General features: G+C 36.3%; 1 protein-coding gene across 1 annotated transcript in view; it reads left to right on the top strand.

Moving 5' to 3' along the window:
- Positions 1-17,979, top strand: part of LPP (LIM domain containing preferred translocation partner in lipoma) — a gene marked incomplete at its 3' end in the record, with an annotated part of 307,175 nt that overhangs the window by 74,557 nt on the left and 214,639 nt on the right. The window contains exon 2 of the mRNA XM_021712561.1: positions 4,066-4,178. Coding sequence (XP_021568236.1) covers positions 4,066-4,178 — 113 coding nt within the window. The remainder of the gene's footprint in view (positions 1-4,065; positions 4,179-17,979) is intronic.

The following is a 17,979-nucleotide window of genomic DNA, read 5'->3' as shown; positions in this document are numbered from 1 at the left end:
GTCTTGGCTTGCCAGTTTGACTTACTCAATGCCCCTGTAGATGACAAAGTCTGGGAGTTGAGTTGGGATTTCCCTAGCAAGGCAGAGAGGACAGGATATGCACTAACATGAAGATTTGCAGCTTAGCATTGCTAGCAGGAAGGCACCACAGTTCATTTTGCCCAGGTGTTTTCTCCAGAAGGGTCATCACCTAAGCACCTAAACGCCATGCTCTATTGTTTCATTGTTTTCAGTAATCTACTGGATTTGAAAGAATCTTCTTCCACATAACCCCACTCATATATACACATTTTTGTTCTTTTCATTTTTCCATCTTTATTAAACATGGAAATTCTGCCTTCTCTGTAAAGCTGAACTTATTTTTACTGCAACTTAGAAGCATTTTCCCTTGGTTACTTGACTCTTAAAATGGTTAACTCTAAGTCAGAATTCTCATAATAACATTTAGCCTGATTTAGAATAGTAATTAAGAGTTTTTCATTCTATCTCAGTTAGTTTATGTTGCCCTCCAAAGGACCTATTTTCTCTCCCTTTATCACTTTTGCATCTGTTTTCTAGACATTTACCCATTCCATGACATTTTTTGAAAATGTGAACTTCTTTCTAAAGCATGTAGTAAGAAGCCTTTGATGATTGAGCTTGAAAAACCTGAAAACTTTGGTCCAATATAATAATGGATCTGAATAGAGAAGATAATTATGATGTGTTTGCCATGAGAGCTTTTAAACAATTTGCATAATTTTGCCTGGAATATACAGTCTCTATGTTGTTTGTAAATTATTTCCTTAAAGACTACATTTCCCTTTTCTTTTCTATTACTTTTCACCCTCCCAGGTCTGACATTCACCTGTGCCTCACTGTGTTTAAGTTCTACTAGAGAAACAGAATAAAGAAAGATAGAGCTGGAAGGGACAGGTGGTTACACTTTTTATTCTGAGGCTAGCTTGTTGTGACATTTTGAACTGTTGATGTGGCTTTTATGAGCCTCTGATAATAGGATCTCTAGGATTTCATTTAGTTCTGATACTGTCTGATGCTCTGACAATTCCTTGTGACATAATAGAATCTGGTGAAGTGTAAGAAGGTGGTTAGGAATCCTCTCTTTAAAAGGGCATGAAGAAGACATATGTCCTGGTAGAACATTTGAACCTGAAAATTAGGCTGAGAACTAAACTTTAGTAGTCATGTCTTCTACAACCCAAACCTTCTTTGCATTATCACTTAAGATCTCATTCTTTTCATACCTTGTGACTTTTAAAGGCAGAAAAGAGCCTTTTTCATGCGATCTGAGACCAAATGAGAATGTCTTAATCCTGGCTGCACATTAGAATCTCATGGACTGTAAAGGTAGTACTGGTGCCTGACCCCATCACTCCCTTTCTCCTATCCCTAAGATTCAGATTGAACTGGTGTGAGATGGAATTTGGACGTCAGCATTTTAGGACAGGTTTCCTTGGTGACTCTAGTATATAGCTAATGTTGAAAACTACTGCATAGAGTTAATAAAGGTTTATGACTTAAAAACTCTCATAAGGATACAGACACATTATGTCTCCAAATTTGTGAACCCAGAAGAAAAAGAAATGTCAAACATTTTTCATATGACATAAATTATTGAACTTTTCTAATTCTGTAGATCTAAAGTAGAAGTAATATGGTACTTTGCATGATGAGGGGTGGTTCACACCTGGGAAATTATTAGCAATGTAGATTATTGGGCCCCTCCTCAGGCCTCTCTGGCAGAAAGACCAAGAAGACCTTCCAGAGCTTCTGATTATCTCTAAGATTGAGAAACATTAGCACAGAAGGTTGTTGTATGAATTAACGACAGTTTACAAAAATCTTAGAACACTGCCTGACATAGTGAAAGTCCACTAAGCAGACTATCCTAGAAGACAGTGAGTTTGACTGCTTAGTAGTCTGAATTTGGCTTGGGGCTAGACTTGATAGTTGTTAGCTATTCTTCCAATTTTAAGACAGTAAATTATAAAGCAAATAGAGCCAAAGGGAACAATTTCAAAAACATATTAGAACAACCAAACCAGTTCACCATTTTTCTACTGTGCCCATCCTTCCCTTCTTAGTCTATTCTCTGTAGACGTAAGTTGTGATTTTTGATACTATCCTAAAACAACTCATTTAATGTTGGAGACTGCTGGCCTATCACGAAGTGTTGAATAATTAAAATGCAAGGAAAAGCTACTCATCCATAAATAGAGAAGACCACTTCCCAAACACATCAAAAACATTATTTTTAAAAGGAAACGGATGAATGGAGAAAACGTTAAAAAAGGAACTTTCTATTTTCCCAATAGAATTTCTTGCAAATACTATTTTAAAATATTCTATACCGTGAACTATACAGTTCTTGAGTATATGTCTGTAACTCAGCTCTTAAAGATTAGAGGTACTCTTTCAACAACTCTAGTTACAGTATAATGTTCTTTTTTTTTTTTTTTTTTTTGAGTTGGAGTCTCACTCTGTCGCCCAGACTGGAGTGCAGTGGCCGCTCTGGGCCACCGCAACCTCGACCTGCTGGGCTCCGGCGTTCCTTCTGCCTCAGCCTTCCAAGTAGCTGGAACTACAGATGTGCGCTACCACGCCCGTCTAATTTTTTGATTTATTGTAAAGATGAGGTCTCGCCAAGTTGCCCAGGTGGGTCTCGAACCTGCGGGCTCAGGCAATCCACTCACCTCGGCCTCCCAAAGCACGGAATTACAGGCTGAGCCACTGAGCCTGGTGTATGTTGTTCTTGTTGGTCAGAAATTTGGGGGTTTCTTGGTGTCCTGAAGTCTTATCACTTCCTGCCTGGATTGTATATAGGTTTCTAAATTGGATGTCTTTTTTTTCCAATTTCTCCTACTCTATCCTGCCTGTACTTTCAGATTAATCTATGTCAATAAATCATATTGTAACCAAGTGGTCCTTTCTCAGAAATCCTTGATGGATTCCTTCTGCATGCAGAATAAAATTCAAACCCTTTGCTAGATGTGCAACACACTTATAAAGCTTATTTTCATCACCTCTCTAATTTTTAGAACCTACTAGTATTAGTTTACATTTCTGTTTTTGTTGTGTTGTGACTTACTTTTTATTCTGTCTGTCCTGAACATTCTGACCTTTATGCTATATCCTCCTAGAGTGCACTTGCTCTCTACATCATAATAGTTTAGAACAATTATATGGTCCAGTAAGCTTTCTTTGTTCCTCCACCTGGACATAAGCTTTACTTTATCTTAATTTCTAGAGGTTTGTTTGCAATCTTCATAAATTGTATCTTGTATTATCTTTACTTGTGTACACATTTTTCCTTCCTCTACTTGATGGAAAATGTATTGAGGACAAGCAAAAAGTCTTATACAATTCAGTGACCCCATCCCCCTCCCCAAGCTCATTGCCTGCTCTTGCTTCTATGTATTTGACCTCTCTAGACTAGCTTTTTTTTTTTTTTTTTTTTGAGTTGGAGTCTCACTCTGTCGCCCAGACTGGAGTGCTGTGGCCGCTCCCGGCCACCGCAGCCTCGACCTGCTGGGCTCCGGCGATCCTTCCACCTCAGCCTTCCAGGTAGCTGGAATTACAGGCATGCGCGACCACGCCCAGCTGATTTTTTGATTTATTATGGAGATGAGGTCTCGCTGCCCAGGCGGGTCTGGAACCCGCGGGCTCAGGCAATCCACTCACCTCAGCCTCCCAAAGGCGCGGGATTACAGGCTGAGCCACCGAGCCCGGCACTAGACTAGCTTTAATGCCATTGCTGAATATCTAAATGCCATTACTAAATTTTCTTCTGAAAATTTAGGCTTAGGCTTTTATGTATTTGACCTCTCTAGACTAGCTTTAATGCCATTACTAAATACTAAATGCCATTACTAAATTTTCTTCTGAAAATTTAGGCTACTAATTAAACTGAAGAAAACCAGGAAAGGGAATAATTGCTATACAAGGCAAAAAATTACATGTCAAAGCCAATTACAAAGTAGTGAAGTGCCAGCAAATATATCTTTTTTAAACAGTCCTATGACATTTCATCCCCATTAACTTCAAGTGTGTACTTCCTTTCTATAGGTGATTTTCTTCCACCCCCACCTCCACCTCTAGAAGATCCTGGTGCCCTTCCATCTGGCTCTGGAAACTTTCCGCCTCCACCACCACTTGACGAAGGTGCTTTCAAAGTGCAGGTAAGAGCTGCAGTTGAGGTCATGTGTTTAAGCCATGCTAGGAAGCTCATGAATTTAGTGATTGTTTCTGTGGTGGATAAACATTTATCCAGAGCCTACAGAGAGTTTTACAACTTACAAAGATCTAAGGTACTTTTATGCAAAATGCCCAACTCAAGCTTCTCAGAGTTCTGCTGGCTTACCCTCTGAAACCCTGGAAATCCTTTTACCTACAATTTTGTTTCAAAACCCAAAGCCATTTTTCAGGAATGCCGTTTGAGAAGTCAACATTTTTCTTGTTATCCCGGGGACACACAGCCATGTCTTTTTATTGCTTTTTTCCCCTCAATACACAAACAGTGGATTCTAAACAAGTAAGGCTGATATTTTAAGGCTCTGATGGGACACTGTGGGTCTTATTGGTCAAGAACATCTTTTCAACAAAAGCAACATTAAAAAAAACCTAGGGTTTTCTCTTCTGAGTAAGTTCAAGAGTACACATTATAGACATGCATAGATTGTATGAAATGACTGTGTTCTAGGAATTGTTGCTTGCAAAATAACTCAGGACTGGAGTTAGAAGTGACATTAGAATAGTTCTCAGACTATGATCATTGGTGACTAGTGACCAGCTGCTACCTTTTAGGCAAAGTAGTCATTTATGTCAGGAAGAAAAATTAATGATGTCATAGAATTATTGTTATAGTTTTAGGTGTGATGATGTTAGTATAGATATATTGAAGAACAAAAGAATAATTTTTTGTTCTTTTGAGAAGCATCAGAAGTATTCGTAGATGAAATGAAATGATGCCTAGAGTCTGTCTCAAAATAATAAGATTAGGAAACTACTGAATGAGAATATAGGTTAAAAAAGGTTAGTTGTGAGTTGATATCTATTGGATGCATGAAGGTTAATGCCGTTATTTGGTCTACCTTTGTGGATGTTTAGTTTCCTATAATAAGAAAGCCATAGAGAATAACTGTTTAAATGATTCAATCTACCGCTTGGTTTTCTATCTCTTAAATTTTGAGATAAAGAAAGATATAATTCTTTCATTCAACAAATATTCTGTGTTCTTGTGTGAGTATTATCTAAGCAGTATAGAGAAGAGGAATGACATAGCTCTGTTGTCATGGAACATACAAGTTAGTGGAACCAGTGGAAGTTAAAAAAAATGTTCATATTTCAAAATGCATTAGAGCCAGGCTCGGTGGCTCAGCCTGTAATCCCGTGCCTTTGGGAGGCCGAGGTGAGTGGATTGCCTGAGCCCGCAGGTTCGAGACCTGCCTGGTCAACTTGGTGAGACCTCATCTCTACAATAAATCAAAAAAATTTGCTGGTCGTGGTAGCGCGCGCCTGTAGTTCCAGCTACTTGGAAGGCTGAGGTGGAAGGATCGCCGGAGCCCAGCAGGTCGAGGCTGCGGTGGTGGGGAGCGGCCACTGCACTCCAGTCTGGGTGACAGAGTGAGACTCCAACTCAAAAAAAAAAAAAAAAGGATTAGAATGGGTAAGTACTATGGGGGGGACTAGGGGGAGAGGACAGGGGCTTACCCAGGGTGAGCATAAGCAATAAGACCTCACTGAAAAAAATGACACTTAAACAAAGACTTGAAGAAGGAGAAGAGGGAATGAACCATATAGATTTCTTACAGAATAATTTTCATGAAGTAGATGTCAAAAAATAGAAGTAGTTTTTTATATTATTGATCAGTTGAAATTAGTAGGTACCAGTTATAACAAGTAAGTTCTAATTCAATGTGGAGTTTAGATTGTTTAAAGGCTTTTATATATTTTGTGTCTTGTGTATATATGTCACAACGTTCTTGCATTTTATTTTGCTATAAGCTAGTGAAATTAAAGATTAGAGGCCAGTAATAAATAAAAGTCCTATAGGGTGTATGTTTATTCTATGCACGAGATAGGATCCTTGACAAATACAAAATAAAATGATTGATTTTCCTTGTCTTTAGTCACTTAAAATTATTTTTTTAAATTTTATTTTATTATAGTGATATGGCATACAAGTAAGGACTAACTACACAAATAGGCTGCAGGAAGTGAAGTTTGGACCTCCAACTGGCCCTCACTTTCCCTAGTTTGGGACTAGTTACCTTTTGTGTTGTTCCATGCCCCACCCACCCCAGTCATTTTTTTTTAATAAACATTTTTAAAGGCTCTACCCTAGTGTTTGCTTTTTATATACCTTTACTTTGATTTTGGTGAGGTTGGTTTTTTGTATGTCTTTTAATATGCACAATTTTAAAAAATATTTTATTTTAAAGATGTAGGGTACAATTCAGAGTTCTGTATACAAATGTTCATTGTGCAGATAACCTTGTTGATGAGATGTGCCCTCCCCTCCCTTGGCAGTTTCCCACTACTGCCAATTTCACCTACCCTCCTCTGGCTGTTTCCACTACTGCTGATCCCTTTCTTATAGTATTATGGTAATTGTTCAAGGTCCACTTATGACTGAGAACATGTGGTACTCAGTTTTCTGTTTCTTGTGATAGATCACTGAGTATGATAGACTCTAAGTCCATCCAAGTTGCTGCGAAGTCCGTATGTTTGTCCCTCTTTAGGGTTGCATAATATTCCATTGTGTATATGTACCACATTTTTTTATACAGTTCAATTTCAATAGGTGGCACAGCTGGTTTTGTTTTTACTATTGTGAATAGTGTTAGTATGCACAATTTTAAAAATCATTTTTATTTTCTCTCTTGGATTGTTATAGAAACTATTTTGTTGCATTGTAAACCTTTAGTCTTCAAAAGGTTGTCTGGCTTAGTGACTGAAGACTTGTCTTTGAAAACTGGGTGCACAGGTTAATTTGGTTGTATGATCTTAAGTCATGCACACTGCTTAAGTCCCAGTTAACTCATAATTGAAAACAAAGTAAATATACTTGTCTCTTATAATTATTGAAATCAGATGGATTTGAATTAAATGGAAATGGTATACAGATATTTTGATGATATAGAAATAGTATGCAAGAACAATAAAACTTTGCCAATGGTTCCATTTTTTAAAAATTAAACATGGGACTTTCATAAAGTTACAGAGAGTCTTTCTATATGGACCTTGTTCTGGTAAATGTACTCAAGCCATGACTTTGTTTTAAAGAGGAAGGAGATAAACAAAAAGCCTGTTGCCATGTTGGCTTATGTTCTCTGTAAAGCAGAAGGAAGGAGGATAAAAAATAGAGTAGAGTTTGCCAAATGGAAAAGGACAAATCTGGTAGGGAGAAGTGTGTTATTTTTGAGACTCTTCATATAGAATTTGTTGACAAGTTCAAAAGAAAGTGGACATGTCCTTCTCTTGTGTAATGGTGGCTTGGATATGACAGTGGCTTGGCCTTACTCTGGCCATATTTCCTTCTCCCTTAGATATGAACCGTAATGTACTCTAAAGTAGTATGATCACTGGAGAAAATGTACTTTTTCCTCTCAGCTATGGTGAAACCTCATGTTGCCAAGTCCAAATTATAGCTGGTAAATGTGTTTTTATGTAGATGTCTGTTTATGTTTCCAGTCAAATTTTTAGGTCAGAGCCAAAAGAATGTCTACCAAGTGTGACTATAAGAATTATGAGATTTTCAGAGCTTAAAGGATCTGAGAGATCATTTAGTCCAACCCTGACCAGGCATCTAGTTGCTATGCTTTCAAGTACTTGCTGACTGAATTAGTTCCTCTCCCCTTTTTTTGGAAATGGGGAAACTGAGACCCAAGGAAGTGTGGATCCTGTAGTTGCTGATGGAGTACTTACTAAATTTGAGAAAACTTGACTCCTGGTCTTGACCTTCTTCTCAATGTTCCAGTTAGCTCATTTACTTGATCTTGCTTTAGTCTTCTATCAGGATATAAGTCTCTGAGATTCAGAGTAGAGGGTTATATGTCTTTATCTGGAAGAACCAGGTGCTGCTAGGGTTTTGCTTGGCTCTCTACTCTTCTGATATATGCTATAAACTTTTTTTTCTATGCAAAAGGGAAATTCATATTTAGTGCCAAGGATTCTTGTTTGACAATTCTCAATTTTATGGGAAAAAAATAAATCTTGGAAAACAAATGAAGGATTTGGCTTGCTTTTCCATCACAATCAATTTGACCCTAGTGCATGTGATGTCTGAAGTGACCCTTTAGCAATCATTTTTTTCATTCTTTTCTTCTTTATTGTTTGGTGTCAATTGAATACCTTCTATATGTAGACACATATACTGGGGATTATAGCCTTAGAATGTAGCATTGCAGGTCTATAGTGCCCTGAGTCTCAACCTTGGGACTGTTAGGAGCTTTGTTCTGATATGATGCCACAGTTGGTCATTTCTTCCTAATTTTAAGCCCTTGGACAAGTATATAACATTGCTTAGGGTGGTTATGGAGGGGAAGAACATCTCATAGAATTTCAGGTTTGCAAGGGATTTAGAGATCATACATTTAAATCTCTTTCTGTTGTTTTAATCATGTAAGCTTTTTTTTTTTTCAATTTAAGAGAATGTTTATAGATAACTATTATAGGTAAAGCAATGCTGAAGGATAAGGAAGCAGATCAAATACAGTACTCAGAATCAGGTTTAGGGGATGCATATAAACACAGTCTTCAGATTAAGGTGGGTCATGGTAAATTATGCTTTAGTCATCGTGCTTTGATCAGACGCACAATCTAAGTCCTATGTTAGTGGTGGAGGGTTAGGGAAGTAAATTAACTGTGGTTGGAGATATGCAAGAAGTATTCTTGGAAACAATTTCAATTGAACTGAACTTTGATGACTGTGTAGGACCTTAATTTTCAGATGGGGAAATGGATTTTTTTCAGCAATGAAATAAGAAGAATATAAACACAGAAAAAGGAGAGCACAAAGTAAATGTGATAGGCCTTGTATTTTCAGCTATATTTACTCCCCCCCCCCGCCCTTTTCTTTTCTTTCTTTTTTGAAACCATTGACAATTTACTGTAGGGATTTGTTATTTTAAATATAAGAGGTACATCTCCTTAGCTGTTGTTAGATGCTAAGTGGTACTATAAACATACCATAAGGCAAACATGTTGCACTTGGAGGAAGCCCCATACAAACAATCCTGAGTTGTCTGGTAGAGTAGACTTCCTTAAGATCCTTGGGGACTTACCTGCTGATAGCTAATGGCTTTGGTTTCAGAGGCTCAAAATCTACCTTCCTCTTTTTAGGACATCTTAGATTGACTTTTTTTCATGACCTCCAGTTGACAAGTTTTAACTTGTGACCCAATCATGTGGCTTGCTGTTGGTTGTCTACTACCCAATGTGTTCATATTTCTGGTTTTCATCTCTCCTTTTCTATTCATTCAGACCAGGTGGCCAAGTTTGCAAGTATAACTCCAGTCCACTTGCAGACAGACTGTGATCATTGCTGGTTACTCCAAATATTAAACGTTTCTTCTTCTGGTCAGCACAGTAGCTAATGCCTGTAATCCCAGCACTTTGGTAGGCTGAGGTGAGGTCAGGAATTTGAGACCAGCCTGGGCAACATAGTAAGTAAGTAAGACCTCGTCTCTACAAAAATAAAAAATAAAAATTAGCCACGCATAGTGGCATGTGCATGTAGCTACTCTGGGGACTATGGCAAAAAGGATAATCTGAACTCAGGAGGTTGAGGCTGTGGTGAGCCATGATCATGCCACTGCATTCCAACCTGGGTGACAAAGATGCTGACTCAAAAAAAAAAAAAAAAGAAAAAGAAAAGAAAAGACAAGCAAAAAAAGCTCACCTTTTCCTTATTGAACTGAATTATGTCCCTTTATGATTTCCTCACACTGATTTTCTTCCTACTCTGAAAAAGTAAGAAATGGTCAGACCAGTAGAGAGATGAGTGCCATATAATGTAAAGGAGCTGATCAGTAAAACTGAAAGAGAAGACTTTTCCAAGAACAAGAACAGGGTAATTTAAGCTATGCCCATAATTATGGAAAATAGAAAATTATTTGTTTAAAGTTCGCTTCCAAAATCTTTAAAGCAAACTCTCTTATTCTTGTGAAAACAATTCAAAGCTCATATATATGTGTATGATAAATGGTGGTCTATAGTTATTTTCCACTTACCCATTTTGTATATTTCACTTAACAATGATAATTTGAAAATCTGTTGAAGTTTTAGCAGAATGGCAGTGAAATTTGTGTCTTTTGATTCCATATAGTACTATCATGGACACAGGGATGAAATGACAAGATTTTACTTCTCAAAATAAAGAACTTGGCTCATAGTCATGGACACATTCATTTATGAACTCATAAGAAATAGGTGGCTGGACTCGCTCTGTATGGTTTGGACATGCCTTATCATAGAGGTTACTCTTTCTGCTGCTTGTTGATGTGATGAGGAAAAGGGAGGCTGGATATAAAAGGGCATCCAGGTTATTGAGGTTGGTTAAGGGTAGAGGTAGTATGGTGGATATGGTGGCTCACGCCTATAGTCCCAGCACTTTGGGAGGCCAAGGTAGGAAGATCACTTGATGCTAGGAGTTCAAAATTAGCCTGTGCAACTAAGCAAGACACTGTCGCTACAAATATATATATTTATTTATTTATTAGAGGTAGTGCAGTGTTGCCAGAGCAAAAACAAAATGTCACCACAAACTTTATTAGACTCTGAAGTGCTTATTTTTTCTCTAGGCCAAGAATACAAGAATATCTTGATTCAGGAAAGCGTACCAAAGTGGCGATTGAGATGCTTATTTCTTCCTGGCCTTTTTCCTTTTTCCTTTTTCCTTTTGGGTCAGCAAGCCCTTGTTGATTTGTAGGATGTTTGTGACCCTGATAGCAATGGTAGCCGCCGCAGCAGCAGCAACTTGCTTTGTTATGGTCTCCTACTCTTATGCTCTGTATATGTAGGTCAATGTGTTTAGCAAGGCTGGGTAGGCTCTTAGGCATATTGCTGGCTCTGGTCAATATGACTTTCTAGAAGCAAACATCAACATTTTCTGTTTGCCATTTGCTGTGAATCATATTATGATTGGTTATTCAGATGAGAAGAAAGGGAAAGTCTTGGTGTCTGGACTTAAAAAGTGTCTTGACTGTAATAGACCTAGAGTCCATAAGGAGAATTTCGGTGTTTCAATTTAGCATTTGGAAACTTCTGTGTGGAATATCATAGTTTCCCTTCTGTATTTTGTAAGAATTTATTTAAAGTGGTAAACCTTTCCTTTGGGATTCATAGTGGAGTGTGTATATACATATACAGACCTGTCTACTAACCCTTATTAATTCAATTATCATTGCTACTACTACCTTGATATAATCTAGGACACAGTCATGCTCTCTGCAGTGAAAGCTTAGTTAATTGCTGGGCAAAAAAATTTTAAAAAAAAGTATAGAGGGAAATTGGTGGTGGTCACTTCTGCTGCATATAGTAATATCAATAAAGATAGCATTGCTTTGCCTCCCGAGTTTTTATATAGGGAGTAATTTACTATGCTTGCATATTACAGAAAATTTCCTTTGCTCAAAGTTAAGTGAAACTGCAACTGGCTCTTTCTGAGTCAGTGGAAGTTTTTGTTCCATTTTTTTCTCTCCCATCAAGACTTAGTGGTTTCTTCAAAGCTGAAATGCACTTATTTTTTTTTCTACTTACAAAAAAGCAATGTGTGCTTTTCTACTTATAAAAAAACTAATGTAAACAAATAAAACAATATACATTAAGTGTTTTCAAATATGTTTCTCTATGAAGGAAAAATTATAATCTGCATATACACCCCCACCCTCAACAAACACAAACAGAGCTCAAATATTCTTCTCCTCTGTGCTTTATCTCGTGTTATTAAAAACATTTGGAGAATGAATTGTAATATTTTTAACTTAATAGCAAATCTCTTTCAAGAATTTTTATTGCATTAAATTGCACAAGCACATTAGTAATAAACTATAACTTTTACTTGCTTATTGTACTGGTTTTTGTTTGTTTTTTTTCCCTTGTATTCATCATCCAGCTTTTTTCATTTTTTATTCTTTTTTTTTTCTGTTACAGTACTTTACCAAATAATATTATGTGGAGGCTATGTGGGTGATGTATTTTCTGAGTCTTTATATATTTGAAAATGACTTATTTTTACCTTTATATTTGTGTAAAAGTTTGGCTACAAGTAGAATTCTAATGTCAAATTTGCTTTACTTCAAATATTTTGGCACTATTATTTATTATCATTTAGTATTTAATACTTCAGATGAGGAATCTGATGCCAGTCTGCTTCTTTTTCTAATTTAGTCATGTTTCCTTGTTTGATATGTAAACTTTATTTGTGGGATGGAACAATTTTACTTCACTGTGTCTAGACATAGTTTACTTCATACTTACTCTGGTATTCCAACTCAACATTCATTGATTCTATTTGATCTGAACAATCAGGGTTTTCTTTAGCTAAGGGGGATTTTCTTGTAGTATTTGAGAAAAACATTTTCATCTTTCATTTGCCTTTTTCTCTTCTTTATGGACACCTACCATAGCATTGAATTTCTTCTCTACTTTTCTTATGGGTATTATTTTTTTCAGTAGTTGTACTACATGGAAGAATTTCTGTTGCTTGCTTCCTTTATTTATTTTAAATTTTTGTGGTGATAATCTGCTTTTGATTTATAAATGCTCTATATCCACCTGGAGGTGGGTCTGTTGCTCAGGGTTATCTAGCTAGCTTGCATTTCAAACTTTATCTTTTATCTAAATTAGGACTATAAAGTTCTTCAAAAGCAGGGCAGCCATAGAGTTTATGCATCTCATCTTCACCTGTGTATGTAATTAGGGGAGAGAGGTCAGGCAAAGAGTTGCCTTTAGATACATAGGCTAAGAGCATCCAGCAAGCTTCTCCCCAACCTTAAAGCTATTGGTTTAGGAATCCCCAGCCAGACAGCAGAGCCCCTACTTTCTAAGCCATACCTGTATGCCAACTGAGGGCAACTCTTCTATGTGGTGATCTCTGGTTGAGGATTTAAGCCTTTTTAGTTTCCTCTCTCATTATTTTCCCATTCCTGACTCTGCTTCTCAATGTCTGTCACCAGGAGTGTTGGGGATTGTGACAGAGTAGTTTGTATTAGAAAGGATAAACTCATTAAGTGATTTGGCTGCTCTTTTGACTGACTTTCATTATATAGGCCAAACATTCCTTTCAAAGAAACTTCCCCCATCCCCTCACCCTTTGGTGGCAGCTAGAAGTCAGCTCAGATCCTGGTACCTTTTGCCGTTTATCTCAGGCTTACTCTACTGGGAGTTCATCACAGATAAGTCCTCCCTGGTAGCATCATCTAAACCAAGGAAAGCTTCATGGAAAAGGGAGTATAATGGCTAACTCTGAAAGCACTAGTTCCAGGCTTCCTAGAATCATACCTGTCTCCCACACACTAGATGCTTACCTATGATCATGCTGTTTAACACTTCCGTACTGGTTTAATCCTCTGTAAAAAGGGCATAATTATTGTGCCTAACTCTTTGGATTATTATGAAGTTTCAAAGGGATGATGCACGTGAGGAATATTGTATGTGACTGACTCACCTTAAGATTTAACAGTGCTTTCACTATTACGATATTCTGGGCTAGCAGGTCTCTGTGCTGGGTTCTGACAACAGTTGCCGGTGCCATGTCATTTGTACCACACCTCCCCAAAGTTCACCAAGTGATTCCAGCCCTTATTCTTGTAGGTGTCAGGATTTTATATTTTTTGCAAAATAATTACACCCACAGACTTCCTTGGAAAATGAATGATTGAATTAAATAATTGTGTAGATTTCTTACAACTCTAAAATTCAATGCCTTGGTAATAAAATATCACTTTGTTATAATTTCACAGTGATTTAAAATTTGCAAAATACATTATAACAGCACAGATATAATTTAACAAATAAAACCCTCAAGCTCAAAGAATTGAGGCAACTTGTTTATATCTCACAAGTGTCATGGACTCAATGATGTATTTTTAAATAAACAAAACAAAACGCATTTGGGGATTTTTTTTTTTTACAAATAAGCAAAGTCATATCCTCTTAAATCCTCAAAACACAGCCAAAGTCATCAACATATATTGTTGATGACTAGTACCCAGAGACCACTAAGATAGTTTTTTTTGTTTGTTTGTTTTTTAGTAATTCTTTAGTGGAAACCAGTACATATTCCATCTCAGCCTCTGGGCTTTTCTCTAACACACCACTTATAGATTGTACTATGTGCTTCTTATCCATGGATTTGGTAAGGAAGCCCTGTTGGGCCCACAGTTCCTTTAGTTCCTTTTTAATTTACATAATTCACTCAACATCAGCACAAAAAAATTTGTTTGGGAGGATGTCAGGACCAAAAACTTAGGGCATTAACTCATATTTTATTTATGGGTATAGTACTTTGAAACTCTAATGTTTTAGGAAGGTTTTCTATACACCGTTGCTTTTGTTTGATCCATTTAAAAGTCAAGTATATTTATACTTTTACTAGATAACTTATAAAAATGTATTATTATATGCAGTATTTATATGCATCATTGAGGGCTTCAGCAACTGTCATTATTTTATGAATAACTTTTGTAGTTTGATCTGTCCAAGGCCTTGTACCCTCAAATTCCAAAACTGACATTGGGTTTGTTGTTGTTGTTTTTAAATAAAGACTTTTTAATATACTTTATCTCACTTGAGCCTTTAAGCAACTTCTGGAATGGGAAGGGTGGGGGTGATTCTCCATGTTTTATTAGTGAATGGATTGAGGCTCTCAGGGAGGTTAAGCAACATTCTAGGTTTCCATGGTATGAAGTAGGCCAGGCAGGCATCAAGCCCTACATCTTTGTGAGGCATGCTAGTCCATTTCTCTCTCTTTTGCCATCACTGCCTTATTGTTACTTTTCCTTTATACTTTTTCTCAGTGAAGGAAATAAAACATCAGTTGTCACTTTTCTTTCCAAATAGTTTCATTATTTGCTCTTATGAGTACTGTTGTAGAATCCTCTGTTGCAATAATGTCTAAGCCTCCTTAAAAAAAAAAAGGTCTGTATTTGGAAGAAGGCACTTTGGTGTTAAAATATATGAAAACTATTTGTAAAATGGGATTATTTTCATAATTTTTAGTTTGTCTCATATGTATTTTATTAATAAAATTTAGTAAAGATATCAATTTTATTATTGTAGAAAATAAGTTAAATTGGTGTTATCTAGTGGGGGAAAAGGTTCTATGCCAGTTTTATTTTAAAGGAGTCTAGTGTTATATAGGAAAGAGTATTTACATTATAAGCAATGTAATTTTTCTGTTATTTTTTAAATAAGGAATTTGGTTTATGAAGGGAAACATATAAGGAAGAAATTTCCTCCTTTCCAGGTAGTTTCTCTCATTCCTTTTAGTGCCTACAGATGTCTGCTTCTATCTTACAACCACCTGCTCCCTGGACTGTAGATGATACATCAAGATATATGATTTGGGCAGATCAAGCCTTAGATTCAAATCTGTTTCGTTAGTCATGGAAGTTGTATGATAATTCTATACGTCCTAGCTTATGGAGTTTTTTGACAGTCAGATGAAAATAACTTATATGACATCATTTCTAAATCAGTAAGAATACGATTTATTTAAAAAATAAAATTTTATAATATTATTTTAGTATCCTTGAGCATTACTTCTTTCCTGTAGAAATTATATCATCTCCATTTATAGAGCAGTGCATAATTGCATGGCCTTTAAGTGAGTATTTGACAGTGCGGTGTATATTGAAAATAGAATGACAAACTGTCCCCTGAACAGATATTTATTGATTCAAGCCATAACTTATTACAATGTACGCACTTCAGAGTCAAGGTCCTGTTTTAGAATGTCACAGAGTATCTGGCTGTCTCAGAGTTAGGTTTTTCATGAAGAGAAGATCAAACAATTGAATAGAAAATCTAACAACCAGAAGAATATTTCACTGTGAACATTCAATAGACTATTGTTTTCACTTCATTTTGGCTCTTTGAAAGTCATACAGTTTCACTTTAGTACTTCTGTTCTGACCCAGTGGGGATAGATACTGGTTTTGGGCCATGACAACTATATGGAAGTACTTTCATAGAGTTATAAATTCATTCAATGAGACTCTTTTTCTTCCTTTCCCAACTCATAGTGTTTCTCTCTGTAATGGGGATTCAAGCAACAGTCTGAACATGAACTAACTCAATTCAAGTCTACCAAAATGTCTCTCGTATGAGTTTGTTACCTCCTCTAATTCCCCCCAAAACCCTGTTCTTTATCTGACATCTTCTACCTCTTCCCAGAAGGCAAAGCTCTTGATGACTTGAAACTTCTGTATTTTGTTTGTTCTCAATTTTAAAAATTTTGACAAAATACACATAAAATAAAATGTTCTATCTTAACTATTTTTAAGTGTACAATTTACTAGTGTTAATTACATTCATGTTGATATGCAACCATCACCACCATCCATCTTCAGAACTCATTTCATCCTGTAAACTGAAATTCTATACCCATTAAATAATAACTCCCCATTTCCGTCTCACCCATACTTTGGCGATTGCTAATCTACTTTCTGTCTCTATGATTTCATCTCTACGTATATACCATATAGTTGTGATTATGTAGCACTTGTCATTTTGTGACTGGCTTATTTCACTTAGTGTAATGTCCTCAGGGTTCATCCATGCTGTAGCATATGCCAGAATTCCCATATATTTAAAGGATGACTAATACTCCCTTGTAGGTATATGCTACATTTTGCTCATCCATTCTTCTGTTGATAGACACTTGAGTTGCTTTCCCATTTTAGCTACTGTGAATCAAGCTGCTATGGGCATATAAATAACTCCTTGAGACTCTGCTTTCATTTCTTTTGAGTGTATACCCAGAAATGGATTGCTAGATCACATGATAATTCTATTTTTAATTTTTTGAGGAATCACCAAATTGTTTTCCATAGTAGCTATGCCATTTACAATCCTACCAGCAGTGTATAAGGGTTCCAATTTTTCCACATCCTTGTTACCATTTCTTTTCTCTCCCTCTCTCTATCCCCCCATCCCACCCCCCGTGCTTTATGATATACATTCCAATAGGTATGAGGTGGCATATCACTGGAGTTTTGATTTGCATTTCCCTAATAATTAGTGACTTAGAGTATCTTTCCATGAGCTTAGTCTCCTTTTGTGTATCTTCTTAGAAAATGTCTATTCAAGTTCTTTATCTATTTTTGAATTGGACTTTTTTATGTTTCTGTTTTTTAGTTTTATGAGTTTTCTATATGTTGTGGATACTAATCCTTGTCAGAGATGACTCTCCCATGTCATAGATTGCCTTTTTACACTATTAATAGTGACTTTATTTTTAGTTTTTGCACTTTATATCAAGCCATTTTATAAGTGGTGGATTGTTTTCATTTCCCAGAATTTGTCTGTTTTTTCTTGTGTTGTCTGTGTCTTTTTGTCATATTAAGAAATTCATTGCCAAATCCAATGTCAGCTTTTGACCTATGTTTTATTCTAAGAGTTTTATCATTTTGGATCTTAGCTTTAGATTATGGATTCATTTAAAGTTAATTTTGTAATTGTGTTAGTTAAGAGTCCAACTTAATTATTTTGCAAGTGCATGTTCAGTTTTCCCAGTACCATTCATTGAAAAGACTGTCCTTTTCCTATTGAGTGTTCTTGGTACCTTTGCGGACAGTCATTGAAACATATATATGAGGAGTCATTTCTGGACATTTTACCCTATATGTCTCTTATTATTTCAGCACCACACTGTTTTGTTTACTGTAGATTAGTAGTAATTTTTGAAATTGGAAGTCTTCCAACTTTTTTTTCTTTTTTAAAAATGATATTCGCTTATTTGAGGTTATTTGATAT

The sequence above is a fragment of the Carlito syrichta genome, unplaced genomic scaffold, assembly GCF_000164805.1.
Source record: "Carlito syrichta isolate Samal-C Ts95f unplaced genomic scaffold, Tarsius_syrichta-2.0.1 Scaffold303360, whole genome shotgun sequence".
In the NCBI taxonomy this organism is placed as follows: domain Eukaryota; kingdom Metazoa; phylum Chordata; class Mammalia; order Primates; family Tarsiidae; genus Carlito; species Carlito syrichta.
Note: the sequence above shows the minus strand (reverse complement) of the source record. Positions and strands in the feature narration are given on the sequence as shown.